This window comes from Ricinus communis, chromosome 2, assembly GCF_019578655.1.
Source record: "Ricinus communis isolate WT05 ecotype wild-type chromosome 2, ASM1957865v1, whole genome shotgun sequence".
Lineage (NCBI taxonomy): Eukaryota > Viridiplantae > Streptophyta > Magnoliopsida > Malpighiales > Euphorbiaceae > Ricinus > Ricinus communis.
The window spans coordinates 9963341-9985700 of record NC_063257.1 but is presented as its reverse complement, the minus strand read 5'-3'; the positions used below and the strand labels follow the sequence as shown (position 1 = coordinate 9985700).

Here is a 22360-nt window from a genome sequence, read left to right as displayed (position 1 = left end):
ATTCAATACTCCTGCTTTGGATGGCAGAGGCAGAGAGGTTTTTGAAGAATTGGTAACCATGGTTTTTGTTGGATTGAATGAGAAAAAGCCTCCAGAGGGTTATGCTGTGTCATAGGTCTAAGAAATCTGGTAGTATATTGGATATTGATTTTTGGATAGCCATACTGAACTCTTAAAAGGACTGCATTTAGTTAAAAAGTTTTGTTATATACTGCAATTATAGTATGTTTTATTTTATTTTATTAATGCAATGAAATCATTTCATTCATCCTTCCACAAAATAATTATGTTCAAATCCTTTGAAGTTTTGAACTACAGATTTAAGAACTTCCTTTTCCAGGTATTGAGCTCTCAGAATTATCCTCTGTTAAGCCAACAACTCAAAGCTTAAGAAGAAATCAAGATCGGAGGCTGCCATGATAGGACTTGAAGTCCCAGGCAAGATAAGACTAAATTCGACTCGAGCTAGAATAGAAAAATAACTCAGTGTATTGAAAACACATGGGGCTTGAACTATAAATATGAACTTCAGGAACAATAAGATATGTGAAGCCAATGAGAGCCAGAAAATGAATGTCAACTTACCATTGTCATCATCAAGTAGACAGCATCTGCGGCGGTGCACTGTTCACAATCACAGCTCAATGGTTTTTGTCTGAGGTTAAAACTATACACACCAATCCAAACTACTCATACATCAATTTCAACAGAGCTTGATACAACACAATCCACTCATAAAACTCTCTAATTTGTGAAACCTCAACTGCAAGAACCCACAGTTAATCACTTGGAAACTAATACATACAAGTGCGCAATGGTATCTGATACAATGTACAAGTCGCGCACAAGCATCTCGTGTTCCAGGTACGGTGCAAGGGAGGCAACCATCACATTTGATGAAATCCAATCATGAAATAATGCCCTAAGGTGTGATAACTTGAGATCCAAAGGATGCCATAAACGTTGGTTTCTTCATATTTTCAGGCACATACCTAGAAGCTCCCAATCATATATTGAATTTTAAATTAAGTTTCTGGAAGGGAATGAGCTGACGCAAACGGGGAGAAACTAGCAGCAGACTCGCTACAATGAAGTGGGCGCTGCTGATGACTCGAGGAACTTATTAAACTAGGTGAAGCATTGCTCGGGCTTGGAATATATGGAGACATATATCTTGAATTAAGAGGCGATATTGATGGGTAACCCAGGGAATGGGGTGAAACTAGATTAGAAGTGATCGACCTTTGAGAAGACACATGCCTAAGATCTGCTGAGCTGCGATTTACATTCATGGAAGGCGACTGATGGTATGATCTAAGAGACTGCTGGAGATAAGGAGTAGTAGAAAGAGATGGAATATGAGAAATAGAAGAGGATCGTGATGGTCCAGAGGCAATTTGAATGGCCAATGATGATGAAGACCTAAATGATGACAAAACAGAAGAGGAAGCCATGGATGCTGGGCTGGATGAGAGTAATGGTGTAGACTCAGATGCTGGTGGATCACCAGTGCTAGTTCTTGCATCACGCTTGCATACTGGGCAAAAAGTTCTCCATGAAGTAAGCCAAGAGTCCACACAAAGGGCATGGAATTCTGTATAGGTTCAAGAACATACAATTCAGATACTAAGCATATGGAAAAGTTAATACAATTTTCTCAAATGCTTCAACACACTTGCATTATCTGTGATGATAAGATGTAAAAAGTACAGCAGGAATGCACATATAAAACATCTCTATACAACTTTAGCACAGATGCATGTGGTTTTAACTTTCAAATGCTAGACAGTACAATAAATTTTAGGACTACATCCATGAATATCTTGCCAATGAAAATGACACTAATTTACTGATACAGCAGAAGCCACACTTTACCAAATTTAAGAGCTCGCATCACAGTTACCACAGTATTTTGTTTTTACCATTTTCCCGCCACAAGCAAAAACATAAAAACAAAGACAATCTTTAGTTCTGCACCCAAGTAAACATGCATTGCCAACTTTTGTGCAAGGCTATAAAGATTTAGTGAAGTGTTCAAAGAGGCAACATTTTCTAGCTTGAGGGCTTGTGCTTGTCAGGCTGTCATTTCTTTCATTTTGCAGAGCAGTTAAGAGCTACAAATTCAAGTGTTGACCTAACATCTATATGTAGATATTACAGCAAATGTTAGGAATTCAGCAAGTAAAAACATAATGTGATGATGCAGATATACAAGTTAACAGGAAAATTGGAGGAGTCAAATAGCAAAATAGAAAAAATGATCTGAACCCCCATCAATTAAATTAAGGAAGGTCATTGAAGATAGACTACTTTTAGCCATAATATGGAAATTATAGCATACGACATACACCATTTCATATGCAATAATCAGGTTAGATTGATAGCTTTTGTTTGAGTGAGGAACTTGAAGATTGCTGATGCAAATGAACGAGAAATGGAAAAAGAAAAAATAAAACCAGGTGCTGAACTCTTGTGACCATATATAATCAAGCCTATACAACCAAATACTATGCATTGCTTCAAACAAATTAAGATACTCTTTGAACTTATTGCAATGAATAGCATAACAGCAACTGTGAACTCAAATCCCTCTATGCAATTTAGTTACTAAAGCAACTTGGATTTCCTCCTTCATAGAAGGACATTTTCCATAGGATAACCAAAATACTTGTCTAGCATTTCCCTTTTCGGCTTCATAGAATCATTTTACCAAATATTAAAAGCTCTGTATTGCACGTTGACAAAATCTTCAATGAACTCTGCTTTGTATGGAATTATGATCCATCTTTTTCACAAACAGAGTCAATTCTCATACTATCTTATGCATTTCCGTTTTCTAGAATTATTCAACGCTGTTTCAATTGCCTCTATTGAGGACATTCCTTAGTTGCAAGGAAACTACAACTTATATATTTAAACAGAGGTGCAACCTATATATCACAATAGAATTGCTATTCCACTTGGTAGGTACTTAAATCAAGTAAGTTGCCTGCCTCCGTTTCAACATCCCACATAATTCTTTTGCGTCATCCTCAATTGTTCTTTGCCTCCGTTTCATCCATCCCATGTACAGGAAATTTTCAAACTTAGAGATTTTAATTAATAAGTTTTAAGCATGGTATTATATCTTCTAGTTTTATCAAACTTGGTCTCCACAATCACATATTTATCCAACTTACTAAAACCCTCAGTGCCTGAGCTAATTCATCTCACTTAACCAGAAATCCTCAAACATCGTTCCAACTTATAATCAGCCTCCTAGCCTTCTAGGATTCATTAATCTCATGAACAGTACATCTGCTAGCATTAGATTCCTTTTAGATTCAGACTGCATATTGTGATTAGCTGCAAAGTATGGCCTAGTGTCCACCTAGTTGTTCCAACTTGTCAGTTAAAATGCTATAATATAGCAACTGGAACCATTAAAGGCTCTCAAACTTGAACTAATTTTATTCGACAAGTTGTTCTCTTTCTCTTCTCCACGTTCTTTGCTAGACTAGAGTAAAACCACAAATACATTTAAGCTCCTTAAGTGCACTGTCAAATTTTTAACAGTAAGGCAATCATGACTGAGCTAGCTAAAATATTGACCTGAACCTAACTGGCAATCGTACTTCATACAAGTCATCTCAAAGTTCCAGAAATCTTCATGATTATTTTGGAGACCTATTTAAAAATAAACAGTAAATCACTGCAGCATAACACCTCACAAGGGCTCTGCCTTGACAATCAAAAGGTCTTACAAACTGGATATCATGACAGCAGCACGCCTCTGTTTTAAAAGCACACATATTAAACAGAATCTGGAAACAGGCAATTTCATTTTTGTACAGACGAGGGAGAAGGGAAACAAGAAGACTTACTGTGTCGACATGGCAGAATCCTTAGCTTCTCTCCCACACTGTAGTCTTCAAGGCATATGGCACATGTTTGTGAGGTACAGTTGTCCTCTACAACAGCAGTAAATATTAGACTTGGCATTGCTTTCACCAAGCGGCTGCTCATCCCATGGAACTCTCGCACACGAGAAGAACGAGGACGCCCTCTTCTTATACGATGTCTACGAACAAAGAAACAAGTAGCCAGCACTGCAGACATGGCTAGCAGAGAAATAAAAGATATAGCCATGATCGACCATGCTGAATTCTCGAAGCTAGGGATCAACCAAAGCTCCATCTCACTCAACCCCACATATTTCTTGAGCGTTTCCCCTGAAGATTTAGAAATAAATACAGCATGTATTTTTATACCAGCTGAATTCCCTGCCACTGCAGATAGTCAGGATTTTAAGTTAGGATTTGCATAACAACACAAACTGCTTGTTATCTAACTGAGATTGACAGAGAGCAGACAAGGATATTCTGTTGCCACATGTAAACGAGAAAAAGAGTTTAGACACTCAGAAAGTTTTAACAAATTATACAAGTTAAGAGACCAGATTGTCTAATAGAATCTCGGATGACATAAATATTGAATCTCCAAAAAAAAAAAAGGCGATCAAGATGTTCATTTGCCTGAACTTATATTTTCAGTGACCCAAGCAAAATATACATCACATGCATAATGAAGATGACGACACTAAGACCGTCCTTATCTAGATGAGTAACAAATCTAATCATCGAGCAAGCAAGTGGTCAACTGCATACCTTGAAATGCAGGATATTATGGATTCAAAACTTGCATCATCCCTCCCCCCTTGACCATTAAAAATAAATTCACTCAATATATCTGTAATGCATAGGACCTCTTATATATGAGTTGACATATAGATATATAAAAAATGGAGAAAACCCTCAAAATTAATCTAATGCCGTATGCCATGTTTGCAGAACATGGGTTAAAAAGAAAAGAAGAAAGTATCTTAATTTAGTTTATATGAAAGGAGAGTGGATGACACATTACAACTGCGATACAGTTCAAGCTTTTTCTTATAGCTCCTCACTTGAATTGGGTCAAGCAAACGCTAGGACACATGCAGGGGACTTGTGTACAGTTCTGGTCATGAACATTTCTGATTTTTCATTCTACACTGAAGCCTATGTAAGTTCTGCAAGAAACAAACAGCCTGATCTAATAAGTTCGGCAAGAAAAACAGCCTGATTTATGAAGCATATCCATGATGTCCAAATATGAATCAATTTTTAGCCAGTCTGCTGATTAGCCCACCAGAGAAAGCTCCAAGTCAGCTAAAGCTGCCTTTGCACAACTAGCAATCAAAGAAATGTATACCTCCCACTTATTAAAATATATGATTGATAGTCAGTGCCAATCTATTAAGCCACTGAGATGACTAATAAATGAAACTAGTGCCATTTCGTATTCATAATCTACCAAATCTAAATGCAAGTATGCTGAACTGAGCCAGCATAAGTAAATGCTAATGTCCTAACAGAAACCTCTTTGACATCATAGAATTAGACCAATTTATTAATACAGTTGACAATCCTGCGTAATATTAAGTTGGCATCTGATGCAGAAGGAAATTGAATCAGTAACTAATTATCTCTGATGGAAAAGAATCATGCCGCTTTAAAACTGTGGGAGCACATCCATCATACAAGTAGCAATTGGATCAACCCTAGCAAGCAAGCTCACTAACCCAGAGAATTATTTTAGAATGTAGTGAATTGTATAAAAAAGACAAGCCCTAATAGTAGTAACCAAATGAGAACAAATTTCATATACTCTGCAACAGATTTTTAAGTTCTGAAATAGATAGTAATTATTCACATGAGGAAAAATTCATTACTTGAAACCAAGACGCCATCATCTTCATTGTCATAGACAATAGCAGCTTTAAAGCCAGCCCTCTGTGCTCTTCTAACTTTATCCTCAAAGCTACATCCTCCTCTTATAACTAACACAAATGGGGAAGTAACATTTGAAGTTGGTTTCACAACTTTATTAGTCAATTCTGAACATGCATCAACAGGCTCTGCCAAATACAATTGCCCACATTCACCTGAGCTCTTAACTGCCGGAGCTGAGAAAAATCAGCAGAAACCAGTAATCAGCACATTCATCAACATCCCTTATTTAAAAACATATAGCTAAAGGTACACCATTCAGACATTACTTAAGGGCTGAAAAGAATTCTCGGGTTGAGTTTCCTTCATTATTAACATGAAACCAATACATCACCACAAAGCATAAAGAGCGACACGGTTTAGTTCAAATTTTACTAAAGCAACTAATTTTTAAAAAATACAACTTTCAATTTACCAATATCAAGCTTACCCTCGACATTAGGAAAGGAAAAAGAAGATGTAAAGGTAAAATCTTTCTCAAAAATAAAGATCAGAACATACCAAAAGTAGCTTCAACATCATCGAAAGACAAAGTAACATTACGACCGATCAAAACCACGTTCGCCAAGGTCATCGAGCAGCAAGCTGATAAATAGAACAACAAAATCACAACACCACTACCAACACGATTCATTCTTTAATTATTTCCTCAAGAGAAAAAAAAAAAACAAAACAAAACCCTAAAACAAATTTCCCAAACAAAAAAAATTTAAATATGGGTTTCTCTTATTATAAAATTATTGCGTTAGGGTTTCAGGTTGAAAGAGGATGGATACATCGGCTTCCATTAGAGAGTGGATTAAGAAAAGAAACAGATAGAAAATAATTGAATCTTTTGGTTCCGATTTTTATGCTTTTTATTTTTATTTTTCTTTTTCAATTGAAGAGGGCCAGGAAAGGAAAATCTGATGTTTAAAGGAGGAGTAAAAGAAGTTTCTATTTTCAGACAATTACTAATAATAATTATTATTGGGTATTAGAATAAAGTACAGAGCAGTCCAAACTTGGAAGATAATATATTTTGTGATTAAATAATTGAGAATGATGTATTTATCCTTACACAAAAATAAGTCCAGACTGGTCTGGTCTGCTGTGGACTTGATCTTTTTGTGTTTGCTGGAATCCCACTATTTGTACTTACCTTATTTCTCAATTCTTTGATTCTTCATTCGCCTACATTCTCGTTTGAAGCACATTTGTAGTCTTTTTTTTTTTTTTTTGCCAGCAAAAGAAAAAGCAGGAGCAACTCTCGTTGAACATGATTATATAAATTTCTTTTATTATAGAATATTTATAGAGCTATAATTAATTTAGATTGAGTCAAAATTTATCAATGTAGCACCAATCTAGATATATGGTCCGATCCTCTTGTTGAACACGATCATATAAATTCCTTTTTGTTATAGAATATTTATAGAGCTATAATTAATATAGATCGAGTCACAGTTTATTATTGTAGCACCGATCTAGATATATGGGTCCGATCAAAATGCAGCTCTGGACGCTCTTGAAAAAATATTTTTAAAAAATTATTCTTTTTTTATTTAAATTCAGGATCTTAAGTAATATGGTGAAAGCTATTTCCATGGTACTACGGCCCTAGATGATTCATTTATATAATTATGGATTACAATACACACACGCATATATATATATATATATATATATATATATATATATATATATATATAATTAGATATTATTTATGTATAGTTTATGAATTTGTAATTATATTAAATTTTATTAATACTTTATTTAACTATTTATAAATTAAAATATAAGTTTTAATCAAAAAATGATCAAATTAGTATTTCCATTTATTAAATCAATCGGTTCTCTTTTCAAAAAAAAAAAAAAAATCAAACGGTTCTAAATTTGAAGCTTTCTATTTACCGTTTGTTTGTGTTTATAAAAATCTATTATCTTTAAATTATATTATAGCTTATTATCTTTAACAAAACATTAAAAGAATAAATTCATTTTTTTTATTTTTCTCTCTTTATTCTTTTTCTTTTTTTTTTAAAGCAAAAACTCACACCAATAATCTTTTGATATCAAATCAATGGTGATTCGTTTATTTTAGTTTAAGTTTTCTTGATAAAAGTACAAAAATCATTAACTTATTCTTAATTATATTTTTTTTGTTGGTGTGAGTTTTGTTGGAGTTTTTTTATTAATATAAGTATGTTTTTCATCATTCTAGTCAATTCATTTATGTTATATTTTGTTGAAATATATTAAATTTATATAATTTATTTACAAATTTAAAATTTTCAGACTTTAAATAAAATAAAAATTTTATATAATTAAATTTATATAAAATTGATTATAGTTAAATTAAATTCTAACAAAATAAATAAAAAATTTAAATAAATTCTATATTAGTAAGTCAATACATTTCATAATATCAAAAGATTTAATTCAATTTAATCATTTTTTTCTCGTATCTTATTTTCAAATAAATATAATTATTTTATGAATTTCAACCAAACATTACATTATATCTTTCATTTATAGAATTAATTGAAGATAAAATTTTTCTATTCTTTTTTTTTCTTATCAAACTGATTCAGAGTCTTAAGTATTTAATATAAGATAATCATTGAGTGAAATATATTTATTACTCAATCTTAAGTACATTAATTTTATTATGAGGCTTTATAATTAAGATTTTAAACAATGAATTATTCATTTCTTGAAATGTGTAGACAAATATTTGTCTATAATATAGTACTCTTGTGTTACAAAATAATCAAAGATACCATATAATTTATTTCATAATATGATATTTCACAATAAGGTGATTTTTGCATAGTTACAATATAGATATGGAATTAAATATTTTATATTTATGTGTATAACATATCTAAATTTAGATTCAACAAAGAGGAAATAAAAAAAAAGTGCAAACATATGGAAAAAAAAATAATATGTGTAAATTTCATATCTTGTACATATTACCAAAACTAATCATATCTCTTAAATTATGATTAAGTCAGATTGTAGTTTTAATTTTATACAAACAAGCATAGTTTTCAATCAAAAGATATTTCAAAAATCTATAATTTAATATTTGTTATTAGTGGAATTTAAATATATAATTAGTTGGTACTTAGCTAAAGTTAAGATAAGGTCAATGATCTGGACAATAAAATTTGTGGTGTCCCCATCTATTCTTATTTATTTAATTATTTTTTAAAATGTGATGTGTATGAGGCCATGATATCATCTACTTCCAATTTATAAATATCTATTTATGATGTGTTAGGCTAACTTTGTTTGGTTCAGCCATCCAAATATCTAATGAATTGGGAATTTGTTTGATAGTGTATGAAGAAGGCATTGTCTTTGCCCTTTACTTGCTATTTTTTATATAAAAAAATGCTCATATCAACTTTCCATTTGTGTGTAGATTAGTTGTTTTATTATTGAGACAAAAATTAGAGTATATTTTATTTACCTTTTTCTTTGAAAAATTTCATTAAATTTATGAAAGACTTTTGAGTATTTTAATTGATTTGGTTCAAATCTGAATTAAACTATATATGCATTATAGATATAAAACATAACCAAAATTATATACATATAAACCAAATTTAATAAGGGAGTAACTAAAAAGTAGGAAATAAATAGTCAAATTATATAGATAAGTTAAAATCTACAGTATTTTTAATATTTTTACTAATAAATAAAAATCAGTTCATTTTATTCAAAAATAATATTTTAAACTTAAAACTAAAAGATGAAGTAAAATAATCTCAATTTCTAAAAATAAGCCGAACAAATCGGATCATAAAAAAGAATATTTACTTAATAAAAAAAAATTAGATCGGTTCAGTTTTTTTTTAAAATTTTACTTTCCTCTACTTTCACCACCTCCTCAATCTAAACCTCTTAGACTACATTTGGTTCATAAAATAGTTAAATAATATAATATAGTTATTTAATGTGAAATAGCTATTTCAAAATTTGCTTCGAGTTTGAACAAAAAATAACTACTCTATAAAATAACTAATTTTCACTTTTATAGAATACGTATTCTATAATGAATAGAGAAAGAACTATTTCACACTTTAAAGAATGATTTAATATTTTAGTTGTTTATTTTAAATTCAATTGACATCATTATTAATTATTCATCACCATCATTCATTTACCTGGTAATACATATATGTATTAATATATAAATATTTAATTATAATTTTATGTAAAAATAATCAATTCAAGCTCATGAACTAAAAGATGGAATAAAAACTATTTAAGAATACATTTATATTTATTATATTCTTGAAAAACTGATATTATATTTCTTTTATGAACCAAATATCACCTTAATGCTATGTTTGGTTTAAATTCATAAAAAAATTCATTTCATTTAAGAAGAAAAATATGAAAAAAATAGAAATGATAAAGTTGAAAAAGATATTTTAATACTATGAAATATATTAACTTACTAATGTTAATACTATATATTTTATTAGAATTTAATTTAACTATAATTAATTTTATATAAATTTAATTATGTACAATACTAAATTAATTTTTATTATATTTAAAGTATATAAATTTTAAATTCATAAATAAATTCTCAATATTTTATAGATTTCAAAACTTGGCTATAGCTTATGAGTGGCAATTTTTGGCTGATTTGTCCATCCATATCCCTCGTCGCAGCCCCGAAACCACAATTTCCATCAGCTAATCTAGTTCAGTTCGAAAACCTGTCCGCAGTCGGGGCTAACTTAACCTAACTAGATGTTTACTTGTCTATAAAAATTGCGAGGTTTCTTTCCAATTTAAACTCCAATAAGATTTTGATTAATTAAATAAATCTAATAATTATTATAATATCATAATCGGTAATATTATTAATTTTCCACATCGGAACTCAAAATACGAGTAATAAGCCCAAAGATGGCTCCTAGGCTCTAGCCCAGCCCAAAACTAACCATAGAAACGTGGCCAAGAGATATATTGGGCTTAGGATTAGGATTACTATCAAATACGATAAAAGGAGTTGGCGTCGCCCTTTCGTCGCACGGTACCCACTCGCCAGTCACCACCACCACCACCACCACCACCACCAGCGACCGATCACACAAAACTGAGTTCAAATTCCTTCTCAGTTTTTCTATGTGATGTGGATTAGGTGACTGTAATTTAAAATAAAAAAGTGGACTTTTTTATTTATTGATAAAAGGAGTAAACTATGAACAAGAAATCAAGCTGCTGTGCAATTTGTGAGAACTCAAATCGTGCTTCTATTTGCACTGTTTGTGTCAATTACAGGTAATTAATATCCTGAATTTTTTTATTCTTACAGTTACATATTTTTCTTACAGTAAAATATTTGTATGTTAGTTTTTTTTTTTTTGGTGGCTAAAGTAATATCTAGTTTGGTACTATATATTCAGATTAAATGAGTACAGTACATTGTTGAAATCGTTGAAGAGTCGTCGCGATCTCTTGTATTCAAGATTGAGTGAAGTTCTTGTTGCAAAGGTTTGTTTTTTATCCTTCTATTTTGTGTGCGCGCGCCTGTGTGTTCCAATGGACGTTTTAAAAAGATTTTAGGTTATTCTAATTTGTAATACGTACATTGCTGATTAGGGAAAGGCAGATGACCAATTGAATTGGAGAGTGCATCAAAATGAGAAGCTTGCAAATTTGAGAGAGAAGCTCCTTCGAAGCAAGGAACAACTGATTCAAGGTTGGGATCTATTTAATTATCTAAGAATGCTATTTTGGAATTTTAATTTGATTACTCATTGTTTGATTTCAACTTTACAGCCAAGGCTAAGACTGAGAAAATGTCTTCTGATTTGAATGCCAAATATGGGTTGCTAGAATCATCTCGCAGTGCGGTATTGGCCTTTTCTTTTTGGATGTTGAGCTTGTAAATTATGCATCATAAGCTACACAGTTTTTTGCTTTCAGCCTTTCACGAGTGATGCCTTTGCCTTGTGCTTAATTTGTTGTTTTGTAGTTGGAGAAAAACCGAGTGGATCAACTGGAGAAGTATTTTCCAAACCTTATTTGTACTCAGAGTTTAGGACATGTAAGGACTAAACTTTAATACTTTTCTATATTTATGTTATACGCACCTGCACATGCATGTAGGTTTTGAAACTATGAATACATGTGCTGCACAAGGCAGACACACACACATAAACAGTAGCTCATTATGCAAACAATTGCTGTGATTACTTACATTTTTTGCCTATATTGCTTTGCTTTTGTTGTTGAATAGGATTTGTCTTTTTGTCATTTAGTTTTTGTTTATTTGTTTAAGGAGTTATTAAGACATTTTCTTCACTGCAGATGGCAATTACCTCTGAACTACTGCATAATCTATCAGTTACAGTAAAACAGATATGCAAATTGTTTCCTCAACGCCGGGTAAGCTCAAAGAATACAAATGTTTTAATTTCTTCAAGTGACATAATTATGTTTAAATGTACTTTGTCGATTTCCATCTTATGATAAACTTGATCATCCTGTCTGTGTACAAGAAATGCAGAGAGAGAGAGAGAGAGAGAGAGAGAGAAGTTGTTAGTTACACAACATGTGGTTGATTGTCTCTATGGTTGAGCCTGGTTTTAGAGAGCTTAAGATGTCCATATTGCTACTAGGCAGTAGGCATAGCAGATCGTAATCAAAATTATTGACATATGATGTACAATCATCATAGGCAGGATTTATTGGGAGATTAACATTAACATGACTTGAAACATTGTTGGAATGGGATTTTCTCGGCTAGTTATTACAAGGAAATGGTGGTACAATATCAATGATAGATAAAATTAGAGGAGTTTTATTACAATTACTTCATATTATTCTGCAAAAAGGCTAAATTTTCGTTGCTCTGGTTTATAGCAAGTCAAAGATGTGTAATTTCTCAAACTAATTGTATTACTGATGCCCATTTGTTCCATCTTCGAAAAACCAACTCCATATGATGATTCTTGAAAGATGTATTTGGTGTTCCAATAACATTCTTTATGTATTAGTATCTCTCTGGATATAGGCTTTATTTTCTAGTACTGATCTTCTTTAACCTAATTGGTGTCTTATAGGTGATTGTAGAAGGAGAGAAAAAGGACGGGTCTAGTGGCCAATATGATCAAATATGCAATGCACGCTTACCTAGAGGACTCGATCCCCACTCTATTCCATCAGAAGAGCTTGCTGCCTCCTTGGGGTAATGATTCTTCTTTGTCTATAAATATATGAGCTTATTATCTTACAATTCATAAGACTATCATGTGCGTATTTTGCAATATTATATGACTTTCTGAAACTTGTTAAGGATTCTGTTCGCACTAATTAGTAATCCTCATGGTTGGAAAACAGATACATGGTGCAACTTCTAAATCTTGTTGTTCATAATTTGGCTGCCCCTGCACTTCATAACTCAGGTTTTGCGGTAAGCACTGTTGCGACTTCAGTAAATAGCTAAAAATTCTTTAAAAGACTTTCATCTTTTCCTTTTATTATTCTTATCTTTTTTGAAGTTTTCCGAATTTTTTTTGGTCATACTGTCAGCTTGTTAAACATCCAGGTTTAAAGATGGCAATTTTAAGAATTATTTGGCATTTGGTAAAGGGTATAACATTCAACCTTTGAAAGTCTTATTTTATGTTGTTTGAAATTAGCACAGGTCTTGTAGGGCCATGGATAATAAAGGGTTTCTTATATGAAAATTATATGCATGCTTGTGCAAGCCCCAATATTCATATGGAAATTCATATGTTGTGATTGGATATTTTTATATGATACTGATGCAAGCTATCCGTGTAATATGGTTTGCATTATGCAACTTCCTGAAGTATTCATTGAATGTAGGGCTTACAGTTAGGGTTTTCTTCATTTATTATCTTTTATTACTGGCATTTACATGGATACTGAAGGTATATTAACGCTCTTGTAATTTTTGGAGATCTTCATGCTTATTAGATTATAGTAGTTTCTTTGATATTGTGCTTCATCCTTCAATTATCTTTGAAGAAGAAGCTTGTTAAATATTGCAATGTGAAAGTCCACTATTTATCAAGAAGGATGCTTAATACTCTCAATCAAAGACTAGCAAAATGAGTCTTTTGCTTTGTAATAGGAAAGTCATTTTTTCTGGTTGTTAAATGTGTATCCTGACTTCTTCCTCAGGGTTCTTGCTCCCGAATATGGCAACGAGACTCTTATTGGAATGCTCGTCCTTCTTCTCGGAGGTATAGTGGCTAGAAGGATTATCTTTTCTACTTTTACTAAATTTCTTTGTCCTAGTGGCGCACTAACGGCAACTTCTTTTTCCTTTTTTATTGTTTATTTTATTTCTTATATATTCTTAAAATTCATATTCTCTTGGTTGGGCTGTTGTGCAGCAATGAATATCCCCTATTCATACCACGCCAGAGATATTGTTCTACTAGTGGTGAAAATTCATGGACTGACAGAAGCTCCAGTAATTTTGGCGTGGCCTCAATGGAATCAGAGAGAAGGGCCCGGCTAGACTCTTCTCGAAGTAGTAGCTTCAATTATAATTCTGCCTCCCCACATTCAGTTGAAACACACAAGGATCTACAGAAAGGGATTTCACTTATGAAGAAAAGTGTGGCATGTGTAACAGCATATGGTTATAACTTGCTTTGTTTAGATGTGCCTGCTGAAGCATCTACGTTTGAAGCATTTGCAAAACTGTTGGCTACATTATCCTCTTCAAAGGAAGTTCGATCTGTCTTTTCGTTGAAAATGGCTTGTTCAAGGTACATCTTCTGTACATCACAAATTCAGCTCTAGCAAACTGTGAGAATAACTTTATTGACTTCTACAGTTTCTCGATGCGACCAAATTACGGAAGGAAAAGACTACAGGTTTTAGACTATATAACCCTGTTATGTACCATAGGTTGTTTGCACTTAACATTCAGGTTCACAAAGGAGCCATTTGGCTTGTGTCAGTAATAGTTGAGCTCTTGACTAAGCCTTTACTACTCATAGCTTTTATTATGCATAGCCACTGGGCTAGTAGCCCAGTGGTTGAGCACCTACCTCATTGTGCAAGAGATCCAGTGTATTAAAAAACAAAAAGATGCATAAGAGACCCACATTAAAGGTTTCTTACATTGTTTGGATGTAAATGGGCATATGTGAATGTTGAGTGCTTGAAAGTAGAGTTCCACAATGAAAAACAGCAGCATATCTCAGATTTACTGGATAATATATCTAGATGCGTGTTCCCTTTGTTGATAGTCCCAATTGTGCTGAATATGTCTCATTTGAGATGCTTTGAACTTTGGTATCATATTACCACATAGATGTAGAAATCGATCATGTCAAAAATCCAATTTTTTCTTGTGTTATTTTTTGAGATTTAGATTTAACATGGTGCAATTGCATGAGCTCACTAGCTACAAAGACCAAGAATCTTAGTTTAGCGCTTTCTTATGCTTTGTTGTGGAGGATGGAGAAAGCTGGGGGAAGAAAAGGAGAAGGAGAAAAGATGGGCAAAACATCAAAATTTCCTCTGTTTGGGAGAGAGGTATAACCGTATGAGGAATTTGACCACAAAATTAAAAGTTTCCGGATACATTATTGATAGGAGATGTTATATTGGTGCTTATTCCAGAATTTTCTATTTTTCTAGTCTATTTTTAGTAGCTTCCAGGATGAATAATGTGTCTTCTCATCTTTTGTCCTTCATTTCTGCTTCTCTGTTAGATTGTTTATCATAGAAATCATTTTGTATATTAAGGATTATTCTTTAGCATTGCAATAATGTTATAGCACTATTTTGTTTCTCTACCATCCCTGATGCCTTTTCTTTTGAGTTTCAGGTCATGTAAGCAAGTTCAAAAATTGAATAAATCTGTATGGAATGTCAATTCTATCATTTCATCAAGCACTTTAATGGAGAGTGCACATGCACCGCATCTTACGGTATGCCTTAAAAATGGCATTTTAGAAGATTATGAAATTTAAAAGCCGATGTTTATTTACTTAAGAATGACATTATGTTGTGAATTCCATGTCTTTAATTGTCAATTGTGATTTTATTGTCTCTCTGAAATATTATTTAAATGTTGTATTTCCTTTTTTTTTTTCTCCCTTTTGGAAGATTGACTGCCCTTGTTCAAAACCACTTTCTTTCATCTCCACTTAATAGTTCTTTTTTTTTTTTTTTTTAGCCCTTGATGAAATTATTAGCACCTTGAATCTGAACATTCACCAGTCAACCAAAAATTTTGGTGTCAAGAAGGATTAAGAGTTCATTTATGGCCATATAGTCCTTTGAAGTGGTCTTTAATAATTATTACCCAGAAAAATGATTGCATGTTTCCGTAATTTATTTTATCAAAGATGGTTAAGACTGATAGTGGTAGAATCCAACCACTGCTTTGTATATTGTATTTTGCTTCAGAAGGTCAATACTTTATGTTGATGTTCATCCATTTTCGAAGAACAATCTTTTGGCTACTGCTATGTATTTGAGTATGTTGTTTTTTTTTTTTTACTGCAGTTACTTTGCTTGTAATTCCTGAATGTTATCTGTACTTGATTTGCAGAAAAACATAAATGATAATAACCTTCGGAATTCAGCTACCAGTTTTCTTTTTGCCAATGAGATATCTGATGCTGGGAAGAATGAAAGCCTTATTGATGGATGGGATCTGGTAGAACATCCCACTTTTCCTCCACCGCCATCACAAACTGAGGATGTTGAGCATTGGACTCGAGCCATGTTTATTGATGCCACAAAGAAATAATCTGGTGAAGGTACAGCCTTCAAGTTATATATATATATATATATATATGCGTCCATGTTGATACTTGCTGATACTTATAAATGCTAATACTAACTTTTGATTCTGTATTAAAAAATATGGTCAACATTAATTTTACTTCGACAATGGTTAGCATTAGCATTTCTTTCAACCAAGTTATCTTCTAGTTGATTATCATGCTCCCCATGTTTTTCCTACTTACTAGTGTACACACACACACTCTCTTTCATTCTTACATTTTTACCAAACCACAAGCTTATCTCTGTTGAAGCTCCTGTGTCTTGGGTCTGTAGAGTTGCAAGTGCAACATCTTAAAATGCAGTCTTCTGTACCAACTGAAGTGCTGACACTTCCGTGTTTGTCATGTTTGAACTTAACTATTGCTAATAAATATTTTTTGATTGTTTGGTTTAAATTCCAATTACTTGAGTGGTTATAAATTTGGCCAGCCTTTAAAACATTCTTGTTGATACTTCTATGCTCTTTCGCCATTGTTTCAATGGCTGTGGCACTAACTATTCAACAAATCTCTCTTTTCGCTCTAAGTTATCCTTTACTCTTTTCAAAAAAATTTAAAGAATTATCAGGCTATCTATTGTATTGGAGCAGTCCGATCAAAATATCTTTTATTTCTTTTCATAAATTTTCTAAGTTGATTCAGTAATATGATGCCTCTTTTTTCCTTTGTGGACAGAATAATAAGGTTTTTCTAATCTGATTTTATCTTCCTTGTCAAATTGACAGGTTCAAAGGAGAAATAAGTCAGGACAGCAGGGTGTTCAAATCAACTTGTAAAGTTATCAACTTGTCCTGGCCTTCGCGCTGCTGCATGGTGTAAATAGAGAAAATCTAAATAGGTGCGTACATATGTTGATACAGGAGCTGTCATTTTATTCTTTTAGCTAGCTTTTCCCTACATACATGATTCATTAGGATTTACTTTTATTATAGAAGTTGCTTTAGAAATCCAAGGGATAATCTCATACGAGTACCAACTTCTTTTCAACTCTTAGGACCCTTGTTAATTTATTCTTAGCCATTGTACAAATGTACATACACTTCATTAGGGAAGTTATTATATGTGATTGCTACAGTATTTAAGCTTGTTTTGACACCCTTATTCTAGCAAGAACAAGAAAATGGCATCCAGACTTTGTTTGGTGATAGATTTCTTTATCAGTTATTGAGTATAACTTTTAGGGTAGAGTCTCTCTTGTTCTGCAAGAAAGAATGTATTAGTTCTGTTTTAACATATTTTCTTTCTTACTTCAAGCCATATCTTTCACCAGATAAAGTGTATATAACTAACAAAATATAACATGGTTAGCTCTTTACTTGTTAAATGGGTTAGCTCTATTCACTCTTTGTTCTTTCTTTCCTCGGAGTGCGGGTTCATCTCTCTCTAAAGGTCTTTTCAAGTGTAATCCTACAAGTGAAGTCTCAGCCAGTAAGATTATTGGCCCCAACAATAAACGAACGGGAATTTTCGCATCCCGTTGCTTTCTTTATCGGTCCTTAACCTGACTTAAAGTAAATTCACGAATTCAATTCAGTTAATCTTTTTAAGTTAATTCCCATGTCAGGTTCAAGTAAGAGAACAAGCAATAAAATGCTGTAATATATGTATTGAAGTTGAAAATTACATATATGATCATCTGTGGCCACCGAGATCTCCCTATAGGACAAGACAGAGGATTCAACTGCCTCATTCAATTTCCTTTGTACTGACAAGACACAACCGACATGTTCACAACGTCCTACATTAGGAAGATTAGAAATTTAAAGATAATTGATGCAAATGTTTTGGTAAATTAAACGATAATCTTCTCTTAAGTGAAATTTTTCATATTTATAGCGAGTACAAGTTATTATTGTATAGTTTACCGTATGTTTATTCATGAATTTATTTAAAAAAAAAAAAAAAAGGATATAAAACATATGTGCGTGTGAGGTAAGTCAGGTGTAAGGTGGTCCTATTTGCACGTAGTGATAAATATGATCATATAAATTCAGAGTGTTAAGAGGAGTCTGTTTTCCAAGAAAATAGAAAGAGGAGAAAGAAATTAATTCAAGTGAATGTCGTGTACTTTGTTTGGTCCCATGGAAAAGATATGTCATAAGCTGCATGCACGAGAAGCCACAATCATGAATTAAATCAAATCTATTCTTTGGTGCAACATTAATGGCGCAAATAAGAGTAGATTGCCGCTACATTACACGATCACATTCAGTTTCTTTTCTACTTACAAATAAAAAAGACACTCAAATTTGAGAATTTGTTCAAATTGAGATATGCTTTTGTACACGTTTTGTTTTTCTTACTTTGATGAATTGAACAACTCTGTAATTCTCCTTTCTTTTCTAGTATTGATTCACAGTAGTTTTATAACTATTTTTTTTGAAAACATAAAAAATATTTTTTAGTTTCATTTAAAAAAAAATAGTACAAGTAAACACAAAGTTTTATTTTCTGTTTTCATGTAAACATTAGTGTTTTAGAGGATGTAAGTTCTAGATTATTTGGTAATTCTTTTTATATGACAATACAATAGAATCTTTTTATAATCATATATTTAGGGCTAAATAAAATAACTTAACAGAGGTTTGAGTATTAATTTTTTTTTAATTTAATATTTAATCTTGTTGGTGAAATAATAGCAACTAGATATAACTTGCCATATTATAAGAATAAAATTGATGAGAGAAAATGATAATACAATAAAACAAGACATGTGTTTTTAAAAATATGTATACAAATTTTATTATACTGAAATATATTTTCTTGAGACGAGAGTTAAAAAACTTATAATTTATTTTTAATATAGAGTTTATTTTTATTTATAATTGGCCTAAATTAGAATTAAATTTTTTGTAACTATTGTAGATGTTATTCCTATATAGATTATTACTATAAAGAGGTTTTACTGTTTATGACTATTTATATTGTATGTTCTCTTTCGAGCATATAATTAAAGAAGGTCAATCGTATAAAAATTATGTTCAAATGATATTATTCGGCAAATTGGTAATATATATATACACACACGTTATTATTGAGTTAATGTGAGATGCTTCTAATTTGACTCATCATTATATCTTTGAATTTCAAAGATTTTTCGGAAATTCTTGGAATTTGAATCAAAGTGTTATTTACACCCAAAATTGGATTTTAGCCCGGCCTAATTAATTCTCAAAGCTCAATATATATCCATAATTTATGACCCAAATCATAACCAATGACCTAACTTAAAAACTTTTTTGTTTGATTGAAACATATGAAAAATTTGTTGGCTTGGAGTGGGAGGAATTTAAAGGAGGTGGAGAACTTCAAGAAGCAGCTACATTAAAATTACAAAACACTCGATTCTTTAGCTTAAGCTTTCACTTTTACTAGTTTCTAATCCACAAGTTTTATATTTATTAGCTCCTTAATTCACTTTTCTTAAATTCAGATTTTGAATGTTTTTTATTGTTCCTTATTCATTTTAATTGTAAAATTCATAATCTAATTTTACTAAGAATTTGACGAAACTACATCAATAGATTAAGAATTCAGTACTTCACAGTTGTGATACGCTCACAGTCAATTGAATTAATCCACTCTCACACATTCACTTCTATATCTTGTGCAAATTATATCTTCTACTTCAAAATTAAATGTTAGTAAGGAAATGATATTCCTTAAACCTTGCTTCCAAAACCGAACACCACACGCATAGACTTGTTCATGAATTTGGCTATCCACTCGTTCTAGACTGAACACGAAAAAATTCGACTATTCTCTGAGCGGCTTGGAAATATTTTTTTGATGCTTAACAATCGTAGTCCATCTAAAAAGCTATATGCTTTTATAAATAGACCGAGTATAATCAAAATTTTAGACTCGAATAATTAGATCGAGCCATGCTCGAGTCAAAACTTAAAAAATTCGAATCCAACCAAAGTCGGCCTCAACCCACATTGACCTCAGTTTTTATGTGATCGTAATCTCAGGGGGGGTTATAGTAATTCGCCTTAAAGTGGTATCCTCTGAATGTTACGACACATTAAGAAATATTCCTTGAATTTAACTACAAAAAGTGCATATGTCAATCTTTGTTTTGCTTTCGTAGGGCACTAAGTGTCGAACAAATACAATGTATAAATTAAGTTGTGAAACATGAGAGCCTGAGTTGTCTTGAGAGAGACTTACGTTAATTGCCCATGAATAAGACTGATAATTAACATAGCTATTGGTCCACCCATACGTTGTGTGAATTATTATCAGTACATTTTATTTTGTAAATAATAATTTAAAATATCTATACAGAAATAAAAAAACTAGTGAAATTTTAAATATTGAAGAATGGAATTGAAATGTATCTATAAAAGAACTAATAGAATAAATATGCTATCTTACTTGAAGTTTAGTTTTTGCTATGAGAATGGGAGGTTTTGAGTTCAAATTAGGACTGATTTTCAAGAGCAATGACCGCCTAAAGCCTCTCAAAAGGTGAGGGCTTTAAATTCTTTTAAATAATTTAATATATAGTTAATTTTTTTAAATTTTTTTATTATATTATATATAGATAAAAATAATTATTTATAATATTTAAACACATAATATTTAATATATTTATATTCTTTAATTTAAAAACTAACTCTGATCAACTATGTTACAAGAGCTTGGATGATTCTACCGAATTATTTATTGAAAAGAAAATATAGCAAAATTTAATTATAAGAATTTAATTAGAAGATTTTGCACGTAAAATGCTTAGATCTCTCTAGTATATTTCAGATAGTCTATTAGTTTGGATATGTTGTTATATTTTCTTTTATTTTATTATTAATAATTAATATTGACTTTTGTTATTAATAATATTATATTTAAATTTATTGATTTAACATGATTTTAATTGTATAAAATATTTATATAGAGAAAAATGAGAGATTCAAATTTTATTTTTTAAAATTGTCTAACATTAAAATGTTATAAAATAATTTTGGTTCAAATTCTTTTCTCCATACGATATGAGTTTTCATTTTTATACTGAATGTGCTTATCATACTCCGTTGAATCTCTCAAAAATAAAAAGTGATATGTTATTTTCAAGAATGGTTTTTACTTTACAAAGTTAATCTTACAATACATGGGTAAAATAGTTACATGTCAATAAGTTGACCAGTAAAACCCAAATATTATTAGTAGATTAGGACCTGAGAAGATTAAAATTGGATAATGTTAATTAAGGAGCATTTAATTAGCCTAATGTTTTCATATCTTAGCTTTCATTTTAAGATTAGATATGATTTATATATAACAGACCACTCGCAATACTCGACAAAATAAAAAATAAAAAATATTAAATATATTATTTAATTATTTATAAAAAAAAAAAAACTGAACATGGCAATTAAAATCTGTTGTATAGAGGATCCATTCTTGAAAACTACGCAGTATTGGAAACTCTTCAAGCAACTGTTATCACTTTTTTGTCGTATAATCAAGTAGCTATTTCATTTTTTTTATATCATAATTAATTAATTTAGAATTAATGAAGGAATAAAATATTAAATTATATATATAATTTATAAATAAGTGAGAATCTTTTGAAATTCTGGTATATGGGAGAGTCTGAAATGTATTTAAGTAAACAATAAATGGACTTACCATCAAACTCCAGAAAATGTTCACTTCAAATTTTGACTAAAGTACCACTTCTCTCCTAACCTTATCAAAAGATGATTATATATACATATACAATTTCTAGAAAAACTCCAAAAATATAAATAA

The 22360-nt window shown here is 31.3% G+C and overlaps 2 protein-coding genes across 4 annotated transcripts; one reads left to right on the top strand and one right to left on the bottom strand.

Moving 5' to 3' along the window:
* Positions 1 to 558: 558 nt before the first annotated feature.
* LOC8284789 (receptor homology region, transmembrane domain- and RING domain-containing protein 2) lies at positions 559 to 6765 on the bottom strand. The gene is made up of 4 exons (XM_025159894.2): positions 6309 to 6765; positions 5750 to 5983; positions 3864 to 4268; positions 559 to 1594 (listed from the first exon to the last, which is right to left on the bottom strand). The coding sequence occupies exons 1-4, from the start codon at positions 6439 to 6441 to the stop codon at positions 1026 to 1028; spliced, it is 1341 nt and encodes a 446-aa protein (XP_025015662.2). The 5' UTR covers positions 6442 to 6765; the 3' UTR covers positions 559 to 1025.
* A 4024-nt stretch (positions 6766 to 10789) lies between these two features.
* Positions 10790 to 17750, top strand: LOC8284790. Of its 3 annotated transcripts, none has more exons than XM_048371077.1 (13): positions 10790 to 11096; positions 11222 to 11309; positions 11418 to 11517; positions 11598 to 11671; positions 11794 to 11865; positions 12129 to 12206; positions 12884 to 13008; positions 13161 to 13233; positions 13971 to 14032; positions 14186 to 14566; positions 14635 to 14674; positions 15263 to 15341; positions 15637 to 15739. In XM_048371077.1, the coding sequence occupies exons 1-13, from the start codon at positions 11017 to 11019 to the stop codon at positions 15660 to 15662; spliced, it is 1278 nt and encodes a 425-aa protein (XP_048227034.1). In that variant the 5' UTR covers positions 10790 to 11016; the 3' UTR covers positions 15663 to 15739. The 3 variants fall into 3 exon arrangements, with proteins under 3 accessions (XP_048227034.1, XP_048227035.1, XP_002533875.1); XM_002533829.4 differs by lacking the exons at positions 14635 to 14674; positions 15263 to 15341 and adding exons at positions 16366 to 16576; positions 17329 to 17750 and having other exon boundaries at positions 10795 to 11096; XM_048371078.1 differs by lacking the exon at positions 15263 to 15341 and having other exon boundaries at positions 10791 to 11096.
* The last annotated feature ends 4610 nt before the right edge of the window (positions 17751 to 22360 follow it).

What these genes read in the sequence shown, in the direction of transcription:
- LOC8284790 (XM_002533829.4), top strand. Translation starts at nt 11,017, where the DNA reads ATGAACAAGAAATCAAGCTGCTGTGCAATTTGTGAGAACTCAAATCGT. An exon ending in GCTCGTCCTTCTTCTCGGAG is followed by an intron (nt 14,033 to 14,185) that starts GTATAGTGGCTA and finishes GCTGTTGTGCAG; the next exon opens with CAATGAATATCCCCTATTCA. An exon ending in CACATGCACCGCATCTTACG is followed by an intron (nt 15,740 to 16,365) that starts GTATGCCTTAAA and finishes CTTGATTTGCAG; the next exon opens with AAAAACATAAATGATAATAA.
- LOC8284789 (XM_025159894.2), bottom strand. Translation starts at nt 6,441, where the DNA reads ATGAATCGTGTTGGTAGTGGTGTTGTGATTTTGTTGTTCTATTTATCA. An exon ending in TGATGTTGAAGCTACTTTTG is followed by an intron (nt 5,984 to 6,308) that starts GTATGTTCTGAT and finishes GATTTTTCTCAG; the next exon opens with CTCCGGCAGTTAAGAGCTCA. An exon ending in GATTCTGCCATGTCGACACA is followed by an intron (nt 1,595 to 3,863) that starts GTAAGTCTTCTT and finishes GAACCTATACAG; the next exon opens with AATTCCATGCCCTTTGTGTG.